This window comes from Hibiscus syriacus, unplaced genomic scaffold (assembly GCF_006381635.1).
Source record: "Hibiscus syriacus cultivar Baekdansim isolate YM2019G1 unplaced genomic scaffold, ASM638163v2 tig00116975_pilon, whole genome shotgun sequence".
Lineage (NCBI taxonomy): Eukaryota > Viridiplantae > Streptophyta > Magnoliopsida > Malvales > Malvaceae > Hibiscus > Hibiscus syriacus.
Genome location: NW_024063499.1, coordinates 892,565 through 917,617, shown reverse-complemented (window position 1 = coordinate 917,617; position 25,053 = coordinate 892,565). Strand labels below are relative to the sequence as shown.

At 33.6% G+C, this 25,053-nt stretch overlaps 3 protein-coding genes across 4 annotated transcripts; 2 read left to right on the top strand and 1 right to left on the bottom strand.

The window, feature by feature from the left end:
- Positions 1 to 1,572: 1,572 nt before the first annotated feature.
- LOC120192501 (protein indeterminate-domain 7-like) lies at positions 1,573 to 3,499 on the bottom strand. The gene is made up of 7 exons (XM_039195276.1): positions 3,185 to 3,499; positions 2,691 to 3,090; positions 2,357 to 2,423; positions 2,067 to 2,311; positions 1,998 to 2,015; positions 1,794 to 1,949; positions 1,573 to 1,754 (listed from the first exon to the last, which is right to left on the bottom strand). The coding sequence occupies exons 1-7, from the start codon at positions 3,339 to 3,341 to the stop codon at positions 1,598 to 1,600; spliced, it is 1,200 nt and encodes a 399-aa protein (XP_039051207.1). The 5' UTR covers positions 3,342 to 3,499; the 3' UTR covers positions 1,573 to 1,597.
- LOC120192500 (beta-fructofuranosidase, insoluble isoenzyme CWINV1-like) lies at positions 1,821 to 19,177 on the top strand. Of its 2 annotated transcripts, XM_039195274.1 has the most exons (7): positions 1,827 to 1,833; positions 16,894 to 17,026; positions 17,149 to 17,157; positions 17,286 to 18,136; positions 18,226 to 18,384; positions 18,476 to 18,805; positions 18,891 to 19,176. In XM_039195274.1, exons 1-7 carry the CDS (start codon positions 1,831 to 1,833, stop codon positions 19,101 to 19,103), a joined length of 1,698 nt encoding a protein of 565 aa, XP_039051205.1. In that variant the 5' UTR covers positions 1,827 to 1,830; the 3' UTR covers positions 19,104 to 19,176. The 2 variants fall into 2 exon arrangements, with proteins under 2 accessions (XP_039051206.1, XP_039051205.1); XM_039195275.1 differs by having other exon boundaries at positions 1,821 to 1,833; positions 16,894 to 17,218; positions 17,265 to 18,136; positions 18,891 to 19,177.
- A 545-nt stretch (positions 19,178 to 19,722) lies between these two features.
- Positions 19,723 to 22,924, top strand: LOC120192502 (probable ADP,ATP carrier protein At5g56450). The gene is made up of 2 exons (XM_039195277.1): positions 19,723 to 20,143; positions 22,179 to 22,924. Exons 1-2 carry the CDS (start codon positions 19,802 to 19,804, stop codon positions 22,803 to 22,805), a joined length of 969 nt encoding a protein of 322 aa, XP_039051208.1. The 5' UTR covers positions 19,723 to 19,801; the 3' UTR covers positions 22,806 to 22,924.
- Positions 22,925 to 25,053: the final 2,129 nt, after the last annotated feature.

Here is a 25,053-nt window from a genome sequence, read left to right as displayed (position 1 = left end):
TTATAATATACAAAGTTAACGAGTTTAGAAAAAACTTTTGAAGTGTGAAATATACCTTTTAAGTACAACAATTTCATCGATCAGTTAATTAAAAATAGTGATTAATTGACAACTATTTGATAGAATCAAATATAAATATCATAAGTGATGTTTTAATTTCATCTCTATTTAAATAAATAAGGAAAAAATTGATATATATATATATATATATAGTTAATATTGAACAGATTTCATCTATGTCTATTAAAAGCCATTAAAGTTGAATTTGAATATATTATTATTTTTATATATTTTAAAATTTTTAGACGATGATATTATTATTTTCACATGATATAATTAGGGGTGCCTATCGATCTAGTCGATCGCGAGTTGTGCAGTGTTTGACTTGTGCTCATTAAAATATTTTGTTGCTTAACTCGACTATTTGCTTGTTAAAATTTTACTCGACTCGTGCTCCTTAAATAAAACTTGTTGCTCGTTAAGCTCGATGCTCATTGCTCACCGAATTTCTACCTTATTTTCTTAGCTATAGATAATACTATATAGAGCTTAATATAAACATAAAATAATAATTTTAACAAAAAAATTATCAAAAGAGTGTATGAAGTATTTCAAAGTCTAAACTCCAAAATAATAATCCACAAATACATTAAGATAATAACTAGGGTTTGATTTTTTAGTGTAGTAAAATATTAATTAATAATTTAGTATTTTTTTATTATTTATTAGAAAATTAATAGATTAACAATTTATCATCTCCTTTTATTATCTATTAAATTAGTACTTTTTTAATGAAATATTTTTTTAAGATAACTACTAAAAATATTATATAAAAAAGTTTAATCAGTTACTCATGAACTTATCGAGTCGAGTTGGACTTTGCTCGACTCAACTTGTTGAGGTTTGAAGTCGAGCTTGAATTTAAGTTGAATTTTTACCAATATTTAATTAAGTCGAGTTCGATCTGCTTAACTCATTAACAACATCTAGGTATAATATCATGATAATACATGTAAGACTTGACGAAATAAAACTACAAACACTAAAAATAATTAAACATAATTATTTTTAGTGATAAATACAAAGATCATATATATATATAAGTCTATCAAAATTGTAACAAAATTTATGTTTTTTCATACAACAAATAATATAATTTTAAACAATTTTTACCTTAAATTAAATACTAAAAATCATATTTTCTTAAAAAGATTTGTGTGAAAGTACTTTTTTACGAATCAACCGCACCCTAAAACCCTAATCAGACTCTGGAGTCAATATCAATTCACAATTGACCTCGGGATTTTAAAGCCTTTATAGACATTAAATTTAAGGCGTAAAAGCAAGGGGAGCAGCACCTTTTTGTTTTCACAGACAAATAGCATCCACGACTAAGCAAGCAGACAAATTCCAAGCACTGTTTGCATATTGGGATAGGATTGCAGCACTACTTAGCATAGCCCTCGTTTTTCCATTGGACAAAGGTTTTTAGTTACATAAAATGTATAAAAAATCAATTGTTCTAGAAAAAATCATTGTATTAATATATATAACAATTGAACTATGATAAAAATTGAGAAATCTGAAGAACCATAACCTAACCTTGCCATGGTGTTTGAGTATGCTGGTTTTGTTGACCATATGTTGAAGAAGAAGTGTTGAAACGATGATTAAGCTCGGCTAAGTTGGGGAAATGATCTCTATCGGGAAATGCTTTAAGACCCAAGAAATCTCTTGTCGTCCCATTCCCATCATTGTTCCCTCCCGTGGCTGTAGCACCATTACTGGTGTTTCCTTTGGTGTTCCATGTCCTATCGAAAGACTGTTCAAATGGTGAAGACCCGTCAAACCCAGTTGCAGAAGGCAAAGAGCACAGCATTTCATTGAGAAGAGAATTTGGAGGAGCAGAAGAGTACTGTTCCATGAAACCAGAGGTGATAGCTGCAGCTTTATTCCAATGGGGAACCCCGCTTCCACGGTCTTGATCACGTGAGAATAAACCCAGACCAGAACCATCTGGTAACTCGGCAAAAGATGTGGAATCACTGGTTCCGGCTAATATGTAAGGTCGACTTTGCATGGCTACAGGTGATTGTTGGCTCATGGTAACACCCATTTGAGCTGCTTTTTGCAAGAGTGCAGTTGCAGACGTGTGTGGTGAAGCTATTGGAGACATGTTTTGGCTAGGGTTTTGCTTTTGTGACAGTCTGTGGTCTAACTCTAACCATAGTGGATTAATGCTATCTTCAGTTCCAGCTGTTTTGACTGATAGGGCATTGAAGCCATGGCTATGGAGCTGGGGTTGCAGGTTGTTGATCATATGTGAAACTGAAGAATCAGGAATTTGTTGTGCTGTAATTGCCCTTGCACTCTCCTCGGCCAAGGCATCACAAAAAGCTCTGTGAGTAATGAAACTGTCCCTCCTGTACAAAAAAACAAGCAAATAAAACAAAAACAGCTACTTAATGGACAACAGCATACTAATTTCTTAATCCAAAGCACCACTATCCGGTTCTCTTTGGCCATTAAAAATTGTTCCTCAAACCCCTTTTTGTACTGTATATATCAATTACAGACACACACCAGAAGCTGACGCAATGCGCATGCAGGAGAGTGAAGAGAGATGAAATGAAATGAAAGATTTGAGGAATATTTAAAGATCTTAACTTAATGAATGTTAATTTTTTTACCTGGAGAAAAGGGTGCCGCAGTCACATCTATACTCTCTGGTGCCACAAATTTTGGAATGAGCTTTCCAGTCAGATTGAACAGCGTAAGTCTTTGAACACTTTTCGCACTTCCATTTCTTCTCTCCATGCTTTCTGCAAAAGTGTTTCTTGATCCCCGTGAGGTCCCCGAGTGCCCTAGACGGGTCGTGGTGCACGCATGTTGTCTCCGGGCACACATACACTTTCTTCCTCGCCACTTCCTTGTTTGTTCTTTGCTTTAGCTTCCATGGCAGATTGTGTCCTCTTCTGTGTAGCTGGAGATTCTGGTCTCTCTGGAACCCTTTGTTGCAGATCTCACATATGAATCTGTTTGTCGCCAACAGTGTCTTGGGCGACAAAGCTATCACTTCAGCATCCGGGTCTGAAAACGCAGGGGAAAAAAATACAATATTGAAACCCCAAACTCGGACTGTTTTCGTTGATTTTGATTGTTTTTTAGAAAAAATAATAAAAACCTGGGTTGCCTGGTAGATTTCTCTTCTTCTTTACTGCAGTGGGTGCTTGGTTTGTTGAAGCAAAAGAATGTTGTGGGTACAGTACTGTGGCAGTCCCTGAAGAAGCACTAAATTCACCAGATGTTGAAGTCAAATTTGACATACTCTTGTCCATCATTAGACATACATATATGTATATATATATATATCAACCTTATAATATGTATGTGTATGACAGAAATCACAGAATGTTCTGAGATCTGCTTAAAACCCTAATTTAGAAAGGCTATTCCTAGTGGAAAGTAATAATTACAGCAAGAAGAGAAAACTTGTATAAGCTACTCTTCAAGTTCCAAAGAGAAAAAGAGAGAACACTTCGCTTGTTGCAGATGATAACACCATGAAGATCAATTAACATAACGCCATGAAAAAGACTCATAAAATGAACCCAGAAAAGATTTTAAAAGGAAACTAAATAAATATGAACTGGAAAACATGAGAGATTGGGAGAGGTATAAGAGATTGATAGAGCTGTGGCTAAGAATTGTTGAGGAGAGAGAGATTCCTGAGAAACAAACACTCCACTTATCCCAAAATCAAATACCAAAAAATCCAAAGCAAATAGAGAGTTAGCTAAGCTTTTTCACTTTCTGTCTTTTATTTTGTTTTCTTCTTAGGCTTACTCTATCAGAGGGGTGTAAAGAATTCTCTCATTTGATTTTTAACATTTTTATGCTTTTCTTGACAAACAAGCACCGATTTATTCCACCATTTTCTCACTGCCTTCCCTCTTAACATTAAAAGTAGACATAAAAGTAATCCATATATAAAAGATGGCACTAGTATTTTGTTCTAATAATGGTTTTGTTGTATCTATTAGGTTAAGATTTAATATTCAGGTAAGTTTAAATATAATATTTTTTATTTATTAATTTATTTTTTTAGTATAACTATCGGTTTTCGATCTATTGATCGACTAATCTGGATCGAATACTACAGATGCGACGACGACCCTCCTAACTCGATTTGCTCCATCCGCAAATGCCAGGATTCGAACCTCTGACTTTATTTAAGAGATCTAGTATTTTGTTCTAATTATGGTTTTTTTGTACCTATTAAGTTAAGACTTAATTTTCAGGTAAGTTTAAATATAATATTTGTTGTATCTATTATATTTGTGTTAATACGGGTCTTCAATACATACGAATTTACTTTTTAAGTAAAATAAATTTATTTTATTCTGATTATTTTTTATTTAATTTAACAATATGACTTTAGGCTTTATTCATGAAAAATATCTTAACATATGACGAATTTAATAAATTTGTGCTCATCTGTAAATGATTTGACCAATCAGTGTAGATTTTAAATTATTTTCTTAAATATTTTTCATGTATTTTTATTTTTCTAATTTTTTATATTCACAGTTTTTCCTAAACTAACCATGCAATTTAGAATTTATATATTCTATTTTAGTCTAGTTTGGTTTGGTCTTATATTATTACAAAATTATTAGTTGATTCATATTCATACATAATTGATTTAACAAGTTAAAGTAATACATAAATATATTTTTATTGTTATTCAATTAAATAATCAAAACCAAAGGATACATAAAATTATTTTTATAATTAAAAATCACATAATCGTTATAATAACAATAATATTATCGGAATCTATCAAATGACCTAAGTGATAAAAAATGATGTTTTTCTCTTTAGATGTCTCAAGTTCAAATATTTACGTCCGTAGAATATATGTACATTACTAGTTAACAAAATTTTAAACATATATTATCTAATAATCACCTTAAATTATTAAAAAAAAACCTCTTAACCAGAAGAGAGTACATCACCTGTGTCATTTTCAAAGAAAGACAGCAAGTTGATTACAGGCTTTTTAAGGAAGAATAAAAAGAGGTTAGAAAGCAAAACGTCTTTCTTCTGAGAAACTTACGTAAAAGAATGATTGGTTCAGTGATTGAATTCCAAATTGTTCCAGCAGACGCACTCCAAAATTATTTTTTAAAAACTTACCAACACCGTATGTATATGAGTACTGTTTAACGTGTTGGGATTAACTCTTTAACTATTACTCTCAGTTTATAAGTGGGAAAAAAAAGATGTCGGTCCCCATATGAGCTGCCCAACCCATCATCATCGCTTAAATTATTGCTGATGAGAGAGAAATTGAAAGTTGGGAGGGAGCAACATGAGGAGGATAAGAAATGTCCAACTTCTTTAACCACATCAATGATTGAACCCTGTGCACAAGCTATTGTTTTCAAACACATTTATATGGGTTAATGTTTAATATATTAATTTATATAATTTACAATTCATTAAGCTTACGGTGATGTCTCGTTAATAAGCTGAATAAAAATTTTATTCTTTACTCCTACATAAAGTTATTTATATTCAATGTTTGTGATATCTCTTTATATCAAATTTCACATTAGATAGTTTAGAGTAATTTATTGTAATCTTATATTAACAGTTAAAAAATAATGATGATAAAATTGGTTGATCGTTTGATCATAATTTATCTCTTTTAATATAAATAAAAAGTTATATAGATTAAATTCGGAAGGATTTTTTTCTTATTAAAAGACATCAACTTCTAACTGGACACAACAATGTGACATGTTTATTTGGAGATACATTGTCTATTAATATATATGTTTTATTCATGTATCACAATTGCTTTTTGTCTTCACACTCCTAGATCGATCGATTTTTTGCTTTTTAAAAGAGGGGAAACTGTGTGTTTAATGCGTTTTCATTTGTCATTTTCAGCTTTTACATTGTTTATTACATATCTGTCTGTCTATTAATTTCAGTTTGCAGGTTTTACTATAATCCACACCATTACATATATGATTCCAGCTCATAATTCCCTTATTTTAGTTATTTTATGAACACAAACACAATATCAACATCATGCATGCCTCGTTTAACAGTCTTAAGGAGTGCTTTCATTATTAAATTATTTTATATTAAATGAGTTTAACGTACTTTTTCGGTATTATAAATTGATTTAAATTTAATTTAATAATTAAGTTATATTTATTATAATTTTAATAGTTGAAAATTATTTAATGATTAGGTTTGTTTTATCTATTAATTTATGATAGGCATTAGATTTTTTAGAATTATAAAAGAAGCTTATTTAAGAGAGATTTAATTTTTTTTCTTATGATTTATACAACTGTTAAGATTTTATGTTGCATAAATGAATTTTATATGAATTTTGAGAGTATTTTTTAGATACACTGATTTTTATGTCATGTTTTGAGATATATATTTTTTTTATATTTGTACTATTTCTGTTTTTTATAGTTTATTATTGTTTCTATATCTATGAAGAAGTCAAATCTCGTTAAATTTTATCTTTAATATATAATTTATTTCATGTTGATCTTACCGTTGATTTCGATCCAAATTCGAGATGGATCACAAAAAAGACAAAATAGGCTTGATCATGTTTTCACATTCATGCAAGATAAAGGTAAATTAGAAAGATTATACTTTTTATCAAGGAGAGAGGGAATGAGAATTTTGCTCTTAAAAAGTATTGAAACTACAACATAAGAGAAATTGAAGATCTCAACCGAGAACTTTTAATCACATACTTTAAAGATTATTGACCTATGATTTGAAGTCTTCATATGCTTGAGATCTGATTTGAAGGATTTAGACCTTACCGAGGATATGACCTCTGATAGGAAAGTATGTAGACTTAAGATCAGGGTAGCCGAGTAGTACGGGTCACAGGCATATGGTGAAACATCTATGTCTTCCTTTTAATGCCTTTGTAATAATTTCCATGAATTCTACTTTATATACGTTTCTGTCATTAGAATTTATGTAGGCTTAGAACTAGGGTAGCGGAGTACTGTTGCCTTAGTTTAGGTTTTAACCCATTTGACTTTATTCCTTCTCGTAGCGTGCTATCGTTGACTTCTGTGTACCATTCTCTTCAGGTTTCCTCTTTTTAAATTTAGTCGGGTCTTACGTTTCTATCGATATGCATAGATTTTTACGCATGGATTTATTTGCAGGGATTATTTCCCATTACAGACGAGCATATGAAGACTGCATATGAAGACAGTTCAACTATGTATTTATTTATGTATTTATACATGCATTGCATTTTATTTTTATTTTTATTTTTCTGATTGTCGGAGGTCTTCCACAGAAGCTGCTCTCAATCCTGGAAAGATTATACTTAAAAACACTAATTAATGATATTGTAAAACACGTGTGGAAAAAAATACCTCAACTCTATTATTAAACATTTCAATACACTCCATTTATATACAATTCAAATTAGTCAGTTAACATACTAACTGACTTCCAACTAACTGCTAACTAATTAACAAACTAACTAACTCTCAACTTCCCAACACTCCCCCTCAAGTTGGCAGTCCAAAGACATCTTTGACTCCCAACTTGGAAATTAAATATTCATGTTGCCGAGCTCCTAAGGCTTTGGTTAGGACATCTGCTAATTGATTTGTTGTTGGAACATAAGCTGTGCTGATCGCTCCTTCTTGAATTTTTTCTCGGATAAAATGGCAGTTTATTTCTATATGCTTTGTCCTCTCATGAAAGATTGTGTTTGCTGCAATTTGCAATGCTGCCTTGCTATCACAGTAAAGTCTGGTCGGTTGAAGATCCTTTACACCCAGTTCTAATAACAGACCTCTTAGCCAAACAATTTCAGCTGCCACCATCGCCATGCTTCTGTACTCTGCCTCTGCTGATGAATTTGCTATTGTATTTTGTCTTTTTGATTTCCAAGAGATTAATGAATCTCCTAGTTTAACACAGAAACCAGTAACTGATCTCCTTGTCATTAAACAAGCTGCCCAGTCAGCATCACAAAAGGCTGTTAGCTGACATTCTCCTGTAGAGGACAGCAAAATTCCTTGACCAGGATTCTTTTTAATATACCTCACCACTCGAAGAGCAGCTTCCAAGTGTGATCTTTTTGGTTGTTGCATAAACTGACTCAAATGGTGCACCACAAAGGTAATATCTGGTCTTGTATGAGTGAGATAAATCAATCTTCCTATCAATCTCTGGAAAACTTCTTTATCATCCTGCAACACTTCATCATCTAACTTTTCTTTACAATTTTCAATCAGACCAGAATCATAGCCAGTAGAAGTAAGTTTTACATTATGTTTCATAGGAGTGCAAACTGGTTTAGCACCTCCTAATCATGTTTCTTCTATTAACTCTAGTGCATACTTCCTTTGGTTCAACAAAATTTCTTCTCTAGATATAAGTATCTCAAACCCAAGAAAATACTTAAGTTCCCCTAGATCCTTCATCCTGAAACTAGCATGCAAGATTGCTTTCAACTCTTCTATCATGGCAGCACTATTTCCAGTATTCAACAAGTCATTAACATATATAAGCATGGCCACTATATTTGTTCCTTCTTTTTTCGTAAAAAGTGAGTAATCAAACTTACTTTGGCTATATCCAGCAGCAACCAAGGCTTCAGTCAACCTCATGTTCCACTGCCTAGATGCTTATTTTAGGCCATAAATAGACTTCTACAGCCTGCACACCATGTTCTCCCCCTGGCTGCAGAATCCTTGAGGCAACTCCATATATACCTCCTCAAACAAATTGCCTTGAAGAAAGGCATTATGTGCATCCATTTGAAACAATGGCCAACATTGTAAAGAGGTAATTGCTAAAATTGTTCGTACCGTGACAAGTTTAGCAACGGGAGAGAAGGTCTCAACAAAATCCACACCTTCGCGCTGATTATACCCCTTCGCAACCAAACGTGCCTTGTAACGCTCAATCTCACCATTGGACCTAAACTTGACCTTATACACCCACTTGCATCCAATGGGAACCTTACCCGGTGGCAAAGGAACGACATACCAAGTATTGTTTAACTCTAATGCTTGAATCTTCTCTTGCATGGCAGTGACCGATAAAGGATCTTTAATGGCATCATTATAACTAGTAGGTTTAATAATAGAAGTGGAAGAGAGAAAAGATTGAGTGGAAAATGGAAGATGAGAATAAGAAATTAATTTGAGATGGGATAATTGCTAGAAGTGGGTGATTGACAAGAAACACACTCATCTTATTCAACCACAAAGGAGGCTTAGACACTCTGGAGGACCTCCGAACAACCGGATCAATAGGAACATTAGAAGAACGAGAAGTGACAGATGTAGGAGACACTTGATCACCAACACTAGGACTAGATTGAGACTGCTGAGATAAATTGGAAGGATTGTTATGGACTAAAGACATATCTGTCACAGATAGGTCAGTGACAAAAAATTCTAAATCATGTATAACAGGTTGAGAAGGAAATAGCCTGGACGACAACTCAGGTGAATGAAAAGGAAAGGAATCCTCATGAAACCTTGCATCTCTACTAACAAAAAAAGTCTTAGAAACAAGACTAAACATCAAATAACCCTTTTGTGTTTCTGAGTATCCCATAAAAACCGAAGAAATAGCTCTAGGAAAAAAAATTATCACGAGGTTTAGTTTCAGTAGCATAACCCAAGCAACCAAAGACCTTTAAATGTAACAAAGAAGGTGGCTTATGATGAAACATTTCATATGGAGATTTCCAACCAAGAACAGCAGAAGGAAGCCTATTAATTAAGTAACAAGCAGCTAAAACACACTCTCCCCAAAACTTAATAGGCACCCTAAACTGAAACCGAAGGGCACGGGCTACTTCTAATAAATGTTTATGCTTCATTTCAGCTACCCCATTTTGCTGAAGAGTATCAATACAAGAGGACTGATGAACAATACCAAGAGAAGAGAAAAGAGACGCACAGTCTTTGCTGAAAAATTCAGAACCATTATCACTACGAATGATTTTTATAAAAGCTTCAAATTGAGTAAGGACCAAAGAAAAAAACTTCTTTAAAGAGACAATGGCATCAGACTTTAGTTTCAGTAAATAGACTAGACCGAGATTGACTTATTGGGAAAGACAACCGAGCTTGTTTAGCTAAAGGACAAACTGAGCAAGAATGAATAACAGAGGAATCCAATTTACAGTCACCTAATGACATATGATGCAATTTGAGAAAAGAAGCATGTCCTAAGCGAGAATGCCAAATGGAAGTTTTATTATTAATAGAGGACATACAATGAGTTTTAACATTGAAATGTACCTTAGAAGCAAAACTAATAAAAGAACCAAAAGAATGAAGAATGTATAAGCCCCCTTGTTTCTTATCAATCCCCAGCATCTTGCCACTGAAGAGATCCTGAAAGACACAAAAATCAGGATAAAACTGAACAGCACAATTTAAGTCAACTGTCAGTTTGGAAACATATAATAAATTGTGAGTGAAGGAAGGGACATATAGTACATTTCGTAAACAATGAGAATAATCAAACCAATAAAAACCAGTATGTGTTATAGGAATGGTTTTACCATTCGGGAGATGAACATATCGTGAGGTACATACAACAGGGTTGCTCAAGCATTCAAAGCTAGACAACATATGGTATGTGGCACCAATGTCAAGAATCCAAGTAATGAAATTACGTTTAGAAGCAGGTAAACCACTATGAATCATACCTGCAAAGTTGGCAGCAACAACATCACCAGAATCATGAACATCCTTATTGAGGAGCTCTAGCAAGCGGTTATACTGGTCCGTTGTAAACATCGGTGCCAACGGAGCAGTCACAGGGGAAGACTCAGAACGGGTATCACTCTGCTCAAAGTTAGCCACCATGGCAGAAGAAGACTTCTTTACCTTTGTGAATTTGAACTCATGAGGGAAGCCATTGAGCCGATAACACTGCTCCCGTTTATGGCCACGAATTTTACAAAAATCACAAACTCCATTGAATCTGCCACGACGAGGATTAGAGGAATTGGAGTACATAGTTGTCGCATCAGAAAGAGGAGAAACGCCGGAGGACAAATATCTCTGTGACTCCTCCTGAACCACTATTGAATACGCCCGATTAACCGAAGGAAGAGGATCCAGAAGAAGAATCTGGCTTCGAATCGCAGAATATATCTCATTCAACCCCATTAGAAACTGAAACAATCGTTGTTGAAGAGCATGATTCAAGGCTTGCGAGGAATCAACGCATGTACAGGAAGATACAAGAACTAATGCACTGTATTCATCCCAAAGCAATTTCAGCCGCGAATAATAGGTGGAAACGGACGAATCACCCTGAGTAAAGAGAGCAATCTCTCGATGTAAGAAAAAAATTCGTGACCCATCAACCTTGCTGAAGCGCTCCTTCAGATCCTTCCAAACAAGTGCTTTAGTGGAAGCGAACACCAATCCCGCCGAGAGATCAGCACTTACTGTGTTCAAAATCCATGACAAAATGATTACGTTACACCGATCCCACTGCGGTTACAAGAGTTCAGCGAAATCACCCCGAGCACAGTCACCGTCGATGAACCCTAACTTGTTCTTCGCTAAAAACGCAATACGAATCGAGCGGCTCCAGAGATTATAATTCTCAATTCCCGTTAACTGATGTGAGACCAGGACAATCCCAGGCGTATTCGACGGATGAAGGTAGAGAGGGTGCGTGAAACCAATCGAGTCCATGGAAACAAAGAAAGAAGAGAAGATGAATCAGTGCAAAAAAAAAGACGGAAAAATCAGAAAAGGTCGAGCCACACGAGACCTTTCCTCTGATACCATGTAAAACACGTGTGGAAAAAAATACCTCAACTCTATTATTAACCATTTCAGTACACTCCATTTATATACAATTCAAATTAGTCAGTTAACATACTAACCGACTTCCAACTAACTGCTAACTGAACAAACTAATTAACTCTCAACTTCCCAACAGATATAACATTGACAAAAACTAATTTTACATGTTTGAACTTTTAATTAATTACATTTTAATATGATCTTTTATCATAAAATAAAAAAAACAAAGCTTTTAAAATATATACAAAACATCGATACGTAGTAAAGTATATTGTATATGTTTTACACAAATATAATATGAAATGTTATTTCGTGTGATGTGAAAAGGCTTTGACTGTTGTTATAATATTTATCATTAAGCATCCAATATTTTGCATACAACCAAAGGATGAAAAAGAAGATGCGTCATGTCCCAACTTCGAATTTGTCAATAAAAAACAAAATGCATTTCATCAAACAGCAAAAGTAATAGAAAATATTACATTTATATATTTATATCAAATCGAGAATTTTGTAATTTTTTTTGTCATTGACATTGTGGAGTCATTTATAACTATGATTTTCCCAAGAGGAAGAGAAAAAAAAAAGTTATGCAATATTCCCACAGTACTATGATAGAAAGATAGAAAGAACGCAGAAACCAGAGTCAACGCTAGTGCTATCATTTCAATCCATAATTATACAAAGATTGAAATCGATATATTCTTTAGATTTTTTACTTTTAATTAATAATATATTTTCATCATCTAATTATTTTATAAATTAATTTCTTCCTAAAATTTTAAATTTTTATTCCCCTAGTGTAAGATTTTGTATCTATCCATGATTAGAGTATGGTAAGATGTGTATAGTTAAATTACTTGCCACTTCGTTATACATAATAGGATGGTAAGAGATTGAGTTGAGTATTTTATCATCCGTCAATAATTATTTAATTTAACAATTAATAAAATATAATTTGATTTAGTCTTTGATCGGATATAATATATTTATTTTGAGTTTGGTTTTTTTTCATATTCAAATCAATTCAAATTTGAATTATTTTTTAAAATAAATAATTTGTAACAATCTATAAAATAATTGAATTGAGTTTTAAATAGAGAGGAGAAATGAAAAGTGTGAATATTTTCTACGGATTTCCGGAAAAGAGAGTATACTTTCTGAACATTTCTTCTCTAAAATGACTATGAATTGGATATATGAGGTGGAGAGTGCACTACTTTTGATGTAGGCTTTGTCTCAATAATGGAAGGGAATATATATTGACAGACATATGACGTGAGATATTTTTGAAGGTTCAATCAATAGCCTCACATATAAATCATCTTTAATTGTAACATTTCAGTTGGGTATTAATTGCGTATAATCTTATGTTAAAAGATAAATTTATAAAATTTTAAGAAAATAAATAAATTAAAAGACAGTTTTCATCCGTTTCCTTTATGTCCATTCCTAATATTAAGGTTAATCTTATCTTGTTTTCGTTTAAGGCAGCTCAGCTGCGGTTTCAATCAGATTCAGGCAGTGTGTGGACCAAGTTATCCACATGGTTGAAGACCCACATGGCTTATCAGTCTCATGCCACACTCGTTTGAAATCATGTGTGTTTGTGTACGTCATACATACATATAAGCACATAGTGAATTAGGGTTGGACAAGAAATGCGACAGCCTGAGAATGAAATGATGAAAGAAATGGAGCAATCATTCCTGTTTTTTCACGTATTGTAGTACATATAGACTTGCAGATATTTCTGGGCTACTTTCTTTTCCATTGTTACTTTTGTTGCTCATTTCCAGCTCTTTTTACTTTTGACGAATGTGAAAGAATGACAAATCAAAAACAAGAAAGGCTATACGGTTCATGCCATGCCACTTTCTTTGATAGTTTTTATCCCACATCTATCGTCTATTGTTTTTAACGTTTGCAACATTCAGAGTAAAGACATTAATAAATACATGTTCTCGTTTATAGAAACTAAGCAAATATTCAAATGGACAAGTTGGATTAACAAGAACCAGGAGACGATTCAACCCAACCTTCGAGAGCTGTTAGAACGAAGATATCTGTTGTTTTGATCATTGGCTTCTGCACTGCAATTGTAATCCCAAATATGTGTATATATATATATACACATAATCCTCATATTTATGGCACTGTCAGCTGCAAATTATCCTCACCAGGCTAAAAGAATTCCTGTCTCAGCTGCACTGTCTAACAATGTAAGAACTATTGAGGCATTATCACATTCCACCTTCACTTTGCGGAATCCATGATTCAGAGCTATCAACTAGCCATCGTGATCGAGCATGCCCCGATATTCTGGTTAATGGTTATAGCCTGCGTGTGATCCGAGTCCCGTTCGTGTTTCGAATAGCAGCCCCTGCAGCTGCTATGTTTGTGCTTGTTTTGAGTGCGCCATCAGCGTTTAGTTTAGTCCATCCTTCGTGGGGAGGACTCCACCCAATGCATTTAACAATGTCTTGTGTACATACCTAATTTCGTCCGGAAAACGCTAATTCGATTCAATGCTTTTACGTTAGTTAAGCAAACAGAGTTTAATTGAATTTGGGCTTTTGAATATTGGACTTTGCCATTTCAACCGTTCTTTTACATTCGTTGGGCCTTTAGGGTTTTTTTTGGATAAATAAATAATTTTATTACCCAAAGAAGAGTCAAAATACAAAGTAAAAACAACCAATCACAAAATATTTACAACCTAATTACAAAAAGAATAATCGGTTAAGCTATACCCCAAGTATTACAAAGATTGATATTAATACTATCTAAACGGTTAATATTCTTTCCTCGAAGTTGAATTTCAACAACGTCTTTGACAAATTTGAGGATTTCGTCTACAGTTCTTGAGAAACCTTTAAATATTCTACGATTCCGTTCTTCTCACAAAGTGTAAATGAAGGTTTTTGTTGTTGCAAATTAGACTAAAATATTTAGAGTAATTTACACTCGTGACCACTAAATTATGAGAGGATTTTAATTTGATCATTGATTTTTTTATTTTTATCAGTTACACCACTTAATTATTTAAATGGTAATATGAATTAAGTCATTTGTCGTTAATATTTTAAAAAAAAGATTTAATGTGTCAATTAAAATAATTAATATAATTATATATTTGATCATAATTACTTACTTATTCAGTCGATTCAGTCTTAATTTTATTTTAATTTTGGTACTACCTAATTGAAGTGAAAATAAATTGAAGAAGAATGAAACTGAGAGGGATCAAACCTAGGTCTCAGAGGAGCAATTGGGCACATTAAATCATTGGATCAAATTCTATGTTTCAAATTTAAATTCCAATATTTTGTAGTTAACGTTAAACAAATAAAAATAGATAAGCGAGAATTCAAATCAACATTTAAATCATTTAAATAAATCTAATAATTAATTTATTATTCAATAGGTTTCAAATATATTTTAATTGTCATAAACCACTTTAATAACACTTTCTTATTTTTATTATCATAAAAAATTAAAAATTACTTGAATCAGATCATATGAAAAACTAAGTTTTATCTCAAAATTTAAAATAAATAGAATATCGCCCATTCCTAATTATTAAAACAAAATTAATAAAAAAACCTTTAATTTTACGACTAAAAAACCGACTTATCCCATTGCCCATTCATAGTTATAACATCAAATATTAACCTTTCGATTTTGGTCCTTCTCTGCCTCTTTTGCCTGAAATTGCATTAAATGAGCATGGGATAGCATGAGTGGCCCAAAATGGTCCACATCCCACCAGTTATCCTTTGCTTAATGATATATTTGATCCTGGAATTATAAAAAAATCATCCTTTAAAAAGTTTAGATAAAAATAGAAATAGGTACTGAATTAATTAAAAATACTTCTTAAAACGTGTATCATACTATTAGTGGATATTAAATATTATTAAAAGTATGGCACGACACATTAATTTGATGAATAATATGTTACTTGATCATTAAATTATAATTATAATTTTTTTATACTTTTAAAATATTATTACGTAAATATTAAAAAGGAACATTTTAAAAATATATCAAAATTATCATTTATTTTTAAAAATTTAAAAGTATTTTTTTAAAATTATAATTTTTAAAATTATTTATAAATCATAAATTTTAATAAAACTCTTCATATTTTTCTTACTTTCACTCACCCTCTCTATAACCTATAACAAAGTTTAATAATCACTATTTTATATTTTATGTGACCATAACAAATTTGTTCTTATCCTCTTCTAACTTTTTAGGAAACATGTAGTAATTTTTTTTTGGATAAATAACATGTAGTAATTTTGAAGTATACATTTTATTTAATCTTGTAATCTCAAATTAATTATAATATTTTTTTAATTACTTTATAGTGATACAAAGTAATATCGGTTTGAAAGACTCTCAACTATTTAATAATGAATACTTAAACATTCCTGCAGTTGTCTTGCTCGAACATAAGACCTCTAAAGATAACAATTATTCATTTAACCACTGAGCTCGTTTGATTAATGCAATTATAATAAATTCAAGTGATAACTAACGTGAATTTAACATCTATGTTTTTGTCACTTGGTTTAATTTGATAAAAAAAAATTAAAAATTCAAAGGTCAAAACGAATTAAAGGTTAAAATGATTTTTTGACAAGTTCAAGGTCCAAAATTGTCATTAGGACATATTGTACGTTGAAACCAAAGACGTAAGAGATTAAACTATAAAGACTTGAAGACTTGAGAGATAATTAAACAGACATTTAAAACTTGAAAAATCTTCATTTTAATACATAGATAATATTATAAACTACTATAAAGCTACCTACCACAAAGAGCAGCACTCTCTGGATAACGTGTCCACTTGTTGAGTAATAAGTGTTTTATTTTTCCGGTTATATAAACTAAAAACATATTCAAGTGGACAAGTTGCATTAATAGGGTTATTTAAATTCATTTGACCCTGCAATACCAGGAAACAGATGGGGAAGTGCCATTGATGGCTGACCTGAAGCTCAAGTTCACGATGAAGAAGATATATGTTGTTTTTGTCATTTGCTTCTTCTTTTTGTTATTTGGAAATGGAAGAGTTCAATCCCTGTCAATGGAGCAGCAGCCTTATAGGACTGCTTACCACTTTCAGCCTCCCAAAAACTGGATGAATGGTTTGCTTTACTCACAACCATTCGATCTACAGTCTTTTATCCCCAGTTCTTTACAGTTGACTTTTGCTTTGTTTTGTTTTGACATGGAATAATCTTCAAATGGTGAACTTATGGCATTGCAGATCCTAATGGTAAGGTTTTCGATATGTTCTATGTTTTGATCATTAGAATGTTGAAATTCTTCATACGAACGAAGTCCCATAAATTGGGTTTGTACTGAAGTTCATAAATCTTGTGAAAATGATCTCATCTGCAACAGGTCCTATGTATTACAAGGGAGTTTACCATCTGTTCTATCAATATAACCCTTATGCTGCAGTATGGGGCAACATAACATGGGCCCATTCCATATCATATGATCTTGTCAACTGGATTCATCATGATAATGCACTTTCTCCCGATGATCCGTTCGATATCAACGGTTGCTGGTCTGGCTCGACCACCTTCCTTTCGGGCGAAAAGCCTGTTATTTTGTACACCGGGAGTGATATCATGAACCGTCAAGTTCAAAACTTAGCCGAGCCGAAGAATCTATCTGATCCTTTGCTGAGGGAATGGGTGAAATCATCTCATAATCCTCTAATGACCCCTGTTGATGGTATTGACCCGAAGTTCTTTAGGGATCCAACTACAGCTTGGCAAGGCCCTGATGGATTATGGAGAGTCTTGGTCGGAAACCAAATGGATGGCCATGGATGGGGACTGCTATATCGAAGCCGAGATTTTGTTACATGGACTAGGAGTAAAGAGCCTCTTCACTCGTCCACAAGGACTGGGATGTGGGAATGTCCTGATTTTTATCCTGTTTCGATCGATGGAAAAGATGGAGTTGACACCTCTTCACTCGACGAATCAACGAAACATGTTCTCAAGGCAAGCTTCAATGACAGCGATCACTATGTACTAGGAAACTACATGCCTGTGACAGATAACTTTTCCGTTGATACTGATTTCTTGGAGAATGGTTCGGATTTACGATATGATTATGGTAAATTTTATGCTTCTAAGACATTTTTCGATATTGACAAGAAGAGAAGGATATTGTGGGGATGGATTCAAGAGTCCGACAGTACGACAGATGGCATAGAGAAAGGTTGGTCTGGTCTTCAGGTAAGATAAGTTTTGAAACAAAATATGATTGCGAGTGGATTAGATAGAAGATTTTTAAGTTTTCTAATAAAACCGATATTTGTTTTCAGTCTATTCCTCGAAGCATTCTGCTTAGTAGAACTGGTAAGCAATTGATTCAATGGCCCGTGGAAGAGATCGAGAAACAGCGAACCGGAAATGTCAGCTTCGAGAACAAGGAACTCAAGGGTGGATCTGTATTTGAAGTCTCAGGCATTACAGCTTCTCAGGTATGGCTATATTTCTTAATTGTGATTAATATTCAAGAATCATATACATGTGAAAGATTAAGTTAGCCATATTGTCTTTATGTTGCTAAAGGCCGATGTCGAAGTTTCCTTCGACTTGTCCAACTTAAAGGAGGCTGAATTAATGGATCCGAGTTCAGTGGATCCACAATTGCTCTGTAGTCAAAAGACAGCATCTGTTCGAGGCAATGTCGGACCGTTCGGAATACTGGCTTTTGCATCGAAAGACTTGACGGAGCAAACTGTAATCTTCTTTCGCGTTTTCAGAAGTAACGACCAGTATGTTGTGCTTATGTGTAGTGATCAGAGCGGGTCATCTCTAAGGGAAGGACTAAAAAAGGAAACTTACGGAGCTTTCATCGACGTAGACCCTCTTCATGAGAAGATTTCTCTTAGAAGTCTGGTATGTTGTATCCGTTATTAATGCTTCATTTTGAACATTTCAAAGTTTTTCTCCAGACTAATACATTGGGGTTCTGGAATTGCAGATAGATCATTCGATCGTGGAGAGCTTTGGTGGGGAAGGAAAAGCTTGCATCACTGCTAGAGTTTACCCCAAGTTGGCCATTGATAACCAAACCCACCTATATGCATTCAACAATGGCACTTTTGATGTCAACATTTCAACCCTTAATGCTTGGAGTATGAAGAAAGCTGAAATAGTTTCTTCCACAAAAAGAAGAAAGCCACATCACTATTGAAATGACATCATTTTTAGACACATCGGTGTTGTCTCGAATTTGAATTCTGTGTAGGAAGAAAGCAATTTTGAAGGAACTTGTATTGTCTTTTATTTATGTTCGATTTGATTCAACTTTAAATTTAATCCACACCCAATATGATTATCATAGTAAATCTTACCCCTTCTTTATTAAGCTAATAAGGTTGAGTTTAAAAGTCAAAATACACTATTTAAGGAATCCATAGTTCTTCCAATGAGATCATAAATAAGAGGATTAGGATAACACTTGGCAAAAAATAGAGGGCTTGTTGAACCTTAATGCTAATGCAGAATCTTAATCTCAATCGGTAAAAACCGAGAAAAATATATAAAAGAAAAAGAAAACCTAAAGTTCCCTTTGATCAAAACAGCCCTACTGGGAAATGAACCGCCTAGGACAAGTATCGTTATTTTCCCTTTTGGGGACACGGTGGTAGATGAGGGACGAACATTCGCAAAGCTTACACACCCACAAATATAGTTAAGGAGAGAGGACATCTAAAACTCTGTTCTATATAAACAGAGGAGTTTACTATGATCCCATTAATAGGCAATGCTTCTTCAATCGTTTTAGCCCACAGTTGTTTTCCCACCATTTCTATTCAGTAGAAGAAAAAAGGTTTCTTTTTCTTTCCTTCCTTTCTTGAACTGAAAGCAGATTTTGGGTCTTTCGAAGTTATGAGTAAAGAAGAATACGAGGTAGAAAACAGAGGAGAAGGGTTAAAACAGACGTCGGGGCCGTACGAATGGTTGGCGAGCTTCCACCGTGATTTGTTGGCGGGAGCGGTGATGGGCGGCGTGGTGCACACGATCGTGGCACCGATTGAGAGGGCGAAGTTGTTGCTTCAGACCCAAGACAGCAATTTGGCTTTCGTGGGAAGTGGGAGGAGGAAATTCAAAGGGATGTTTGATTGTATCTTCCGTACTGTTAGAGAAGAAGGCATTCTTTCTTTATGGAGAGGCAATGCGAGTAGCGTTCTCAGATATTACCCTTCTGTTGCTCTTAATTTCTCGCTCAAGGTAACGATTCGTTTTTCAAATTTGTAATCTTTCCCTTTCTTTATGTTGGTTTTTGGTTTGAAGTAAAATGAAACATGTGATTTCATTTCTGAGCTTTTTAGAGTGAATCAAATGAGGTTTTTAAGAAGGTTGTTTTTGTCTTGGATGAAATGTTATTCATAGATCGGTTGTTTAATGTTCTTGAGAAGATATATCTCATGCACGTGAAATGAATGATAAAAGTTCTCTTTGAGTTCCTGTGATGTTATTTTCATTTATTTGGGATTCTGATATACTCATTGCATGTTTTCTTTGGTTTGATACGTTTGAGTGGTAATTAATGCTATCATGCTGATCTTTTTGTCAAAGATTCCTTTTACATGTGAATCTATCACCTTGTCCTAGGAAAACGTCTCTTCTCAAATATTGGCGAGTTTTTGAAAACATGTTTTTGGTAACAATTAGTTCTGGCCATTTTTTGTCAGCCTTCGGGATTCCCTAATGGAATCAGCTCCAATATGGCCTTTGTGTAGACTACAAATCTTTATGCATTGATAAATTTATTTGGCCATTTCACTTCCATGTATCTATAGTCTCATTCCTATTGCTCAACCTTATATCAACCACCATAGGGTGCTTTCGTGCTAATGTTTTAGTCTTTCCTTAAGGTTCATTTTCCTTATGATTTTGGAATACAAGAATTTTTGGTTTTAATCGATCCAAATTGAGTGTTTATGACTTTGACTAAGTATAGGCTGCATTTGGAGGGCATGCTATGAAGTGAGCAGTTCTCATCTTGTTTAATTATCTTAGATAATTGGGAATTTGATAGAGTTTACTCATAGGACCCAGGTAGGATTTGGCTGGAACAGGGAAATTTGGCGGCAATCTTATCTTATTATAAATTTCATGTACATTCAAAGAAAATGATAGAGAATAACAATCAAACTAGTAATGTTGTATTTGTTTCATTGTTGGCCTTAAAGTATCTATAAGTGCATGAAAACCAAATGCATGTCAATAAGATGGGACTGTTAAATGCCTGTATATGTTCTGGAGATTATATCGAGGAGTTTAAGTATAGAGGAAAAGGGAAGATTTGATTTGATGGAGAATATAACTTCTTTCTCAAGAGAAATAGATGGAGTCTAATCCGTATTTCAGATCTTGTTTACTGAGTTTGCAAGAGTTGAAGTCCTAATAGAGGGCATTAACCAGGTAGTTTAGGTTGGCACTAGGAGCCTTTGTACTCCATATTCAGCTAATCTTAATATGGTGATTTACTGTGTTGGCCTCGTCATATAGTATAGGAGCATATAATAAAGAATGTTGCTGAGATTTTAATGTAATTTAAAGAGAGAAAGCTTTTTGAACTTGAAAATAATTTTTTCTTGATTATTCCTATTCCACCTTGAAAGATGTACATTTTAGTTGTAACCTGGAAATAAAACTGAAAGTTGTATAAAGTTGTACATACTGTTAGAAGAACTAGTCATAGTACTATTGATTATAGTAAGGTTGTAGGAATAAAACTGAAAGTTGTTATCGAATTAGAACCTAAACTGAAGCTTATTCTACATGTATGTGCACGTTCGTGCCCAGATTTCCTGTTTCTTTTGTTCTTTGTTTTCCATAGTGTGGCACGTTCATCAAATCTGATCTCAAAGATAACCATGATGTTAGGGACAGAAAAGGTAAAGTGATACTGAAAATTAGGAATAGGCTAGATGAATTTGCCTAGCATACATATGTGAATAGTTCAATGAAACCACTTGATAGATGATTTGATACAGGTCGAGGACAGTCTATTTCAGTTCAGATAAAATTTTACTTGATGGTAAGCAAACTCGAAAGTTCCTACGGTATTCCCCTACAGTAGTAAGTCTCTGGTTTTAAATTTGTCAGTCGAAGGTGTAGGATTTATGAGATGGTAGAGAATAGTCTGTGTCTTTTACGCATATATATAACTTTTTTTCTGAGGTTTTTTATAGGACTCCCGTATACTTACATCTCCATCTGGTTATCATTTTTACTCACCTTGCATCTCTTTATGCAGGACTTGTATAAAAATATATTAAGAAATTATGGAGATGATCATGTTTTCTCTGGAGCATCTGCCAACTTTATTGCCGGAGCTGCAGCTGGTTGCACAACATTGATCTTGATCTACCCTCTCGACATTGCTCACACCCGCCTTGCTGCAGACATTGGAAGAACCGATGTTCGTCAATTCAGAGGCATCTACCATTTCCTGAGCACCATACGCAAAAAAGATGGATTCCGGGGAATTTACAGGGGTCTTCCTGCGTCCCTACATGGGATGATTGTTCATCGGGGTCTATATTTTGGAGGTTTTGATACAATAAAGGAAACCATGTCGGAAAAATCCAAAACTGAGTTGGCATTATGGAAACGTTGGGTGGCTGCGCAGGCTGTGACAACATCTGCTGGATTGTTGTCATATCCACTCGATACAGTTAGGAGGCGGATGATGATGCAATCGGGTTTAGAACAACCGATGTACCACGGCACTCTGGACTGCTGGAGGACGATTTATAGAACGGAAGGGGTGACTTCTTTTTACCGCGGGGCACTATCTAACATTTTTAGGAGCACTGGTGCTGCAGCCATCTTGGTTCTGTACGATGAGGTGAAGAAATTCATGGATTGGGGTGGATTGTAGAATTGGAAGCCATTTTTTTGACAGACTTCTTTTTGAACAGAAAGAATTAGAGTAGAGTGAGGTTCAGGATTACAGCCATGGAAATCGGTTCTGCATCCGTCATTGCGGCCGTTCCGGTAATAAATTCATTGTAACATGAATTTGATCTAAAACAGCAAGATTTTGGTTGCTTGTTTCAATACTTACTGCTTCCGGTTTAGCTCATGGAAAGTTCATGCATGCATGTGTATGTATGTATGTATACAAGTGGGAGACCCAATAAAGAAGCCAAAGCAAAACCATGACCTCACCCATCAAAGAAAAAGGTAAAAGTGAATTAAAGATGTTTTCCCGGATGGCAATATGACCCGAACCCGATGGGAAAACTCGAAATTCGGTCAAGTTTGGGTCGGATCGAGTTGAATGATATCATGTTGGGTATTAGAGATTTTTTTCGGGGATACCCGCCCCGATTATATATATATAATATTTTATATTTTTTATATTAATTATATATATATATATATAATATTTTATATTTTTTATATGAATTATATATAAACTATTTTCGGGTTCGGATATAATATTTCGGGTCGGGTTCGGGGACGGAGCAAAAAAAATTCCCGACAGGACGTCCTGATAAAAAATTCGTCGAGGATCGGGTCGGGGTTGAGGATTCTTTTTGGGTTCGGGGACGGGGCGAGCAAAACCTGCCCCGAACCCGACCTGTTGCCATTCCTACTTTCCCCCCCTACTTTTAGACCTAGACAAAAGGCAAAACCATTAAGGTGCCTTTGAGTGGGTTACTCATCTCTCATTTCTTCCACTTCAAATATTTACTTAAAAAAATCCCAAAGATCCAAACTTGGTTTTACAATTAATTCCATTCCACAAAGTGTTATTCATAGGCAGAATCATAAAAGAGATTCTATATTGGGGTCCATTGATCGGGCTAATCACTGATTACCATCGGTAAAAATTCAACTAAAATGATTCCAAATTAACACCTCACTCTTGGTTTGTGGTTGATATTTCATGGTTGTTCCCCTCGTGAGTTGCACTTTTTTCCAAACCCTATGGAACTTATAAATTAATAATATGTATTATTAGTTCATGTCAGATAATAAATTTGATATCTATTAAATGTAATGAATATTTAAATTTTATAGATAAAATATACGAATTAAAGAAATTGCTCTTGTTTAATAATCCGACTTAAGTATCCAAACATAAATGAAATTGCTTTAACCACTGAACATCGAAAAAATTTAAACAATATAAGTATGTATACATATAAAACCCCAATTCACCCGTACTTATTTTTTCTAAAATTCAAAAGATGCGTATATTATTTGAATTGATTTTTTTTTAATTTCTACTACCCACCATGAAAGATGGTACAGATGAAATGTACATTTGAGTACATACATATATGTTATTACATTATTTTTCGTTTAGAGTAAGGTTGGGCCATTAACAATGAGATTCCCACTTTCCTCGAGCTTTATTAATTACTATTAACCAAGAATTGCTCGTCTCGACAACACCCAAATGTACAAATGCAAATAAGATATTAAGAGAAATGAAAGTTTAACTTATGATGGGATCTTGCACTACAAGATGAAAGTTAATATGCGAATATATTATAGTGATTATTTTTAAATGTAATTATGAAAAATATAAAAAAAAACAAGTTAAAAATAATAAAAATTAATTTAAAATAACAAAATATTGTATCAACTATTATGACTCGACACAAATAAATACAACTTAACATTGATAGAAAAATATTAGTAAAATTTTAAAAAATATATAAAACGAAAACTTAAACTATTTAATACTAAAACAAGTTTAAAACAAAGATCATTGAACTAGTTTTATTATTCTCATTCTTTATCTCGATCCAAACTTATCGAAAAATCTTTCAATACCCTTGATCCTTGATTGAAATTAAAAGTTGAAATTATTTATTAATCATTTTTAACTTTCATATCAACTTGAAATTAAACTATGTTAATCTTCTAGCTAAATAGAGTCTTCTCACCATTGAAATTGATGGACAATCGCTCTATTCATTATAAAATTGACCTTTGTAGCAGTTGTAAATTTGAAACATTAATATTTTTTTAAAAGAAGATTTTAATGTGCCACGTCAACTAACAATTATGATTGTACCAAAAGTGAATAAAAAATTTAATGTAGGTTTTTAAAGTTTGGTAACTAAAGTGAAAGTATTCTAAAAGTTCAATGACTGTAAGTATAATCTACC

Coding starts and splice junctions, on each gene's coding strand:
- LOC120192500 (XM_039195274.1), top strand. Junction 18,137..18,225: donor AAGGTTGGTCTGGTCTTCAG/GTAAGATAAGTT, acceptor ATTTGTTTTCAG/TCTATTCCTCGAAGCATTCT. Junction 18,385..18,475: donor CAGGCATTACAGCTTCTCAG/GTATGGCTATAT, acceptor ATGTTGCTAAAG/GCCGATGTCGAAGTTTCCTT.
- LOC120192501 (XM_039195276.1), bottom strand. CDS start 3,341: ATGATGGACAAGAGTATGTCAAATTTGACTTCAACATCTGGTGAATTT. Junction 3,091..3,184: donor AAATCTACCAGGCAACCCAG/GTTTTTATTATT, acceptor CTGCGTTTTCAG/ACCCGGATGCTGAAGTGATA. Junction 2,424..2,690: donor TGCGGCACCCTTTTCTCCAG/GTAAAAAAATTA, acceptor TTTTTTGTACAG/GAGGGACAGTTTCATTACTC.
- LOC120192502 (XM_039195277.1), top strand. CDS start 19,802: ATGAGTAAAGAAGAATACGAGGTAGAAAACAGAGGAGAAGGGTTAAAA. Junction 20,144..22,178: donor CTCTTAATTTCTCGCTCAAG/GTAACGATTCGT, acceptor CTCTTTATGCAG/GACTTGTATAAAAATATATT.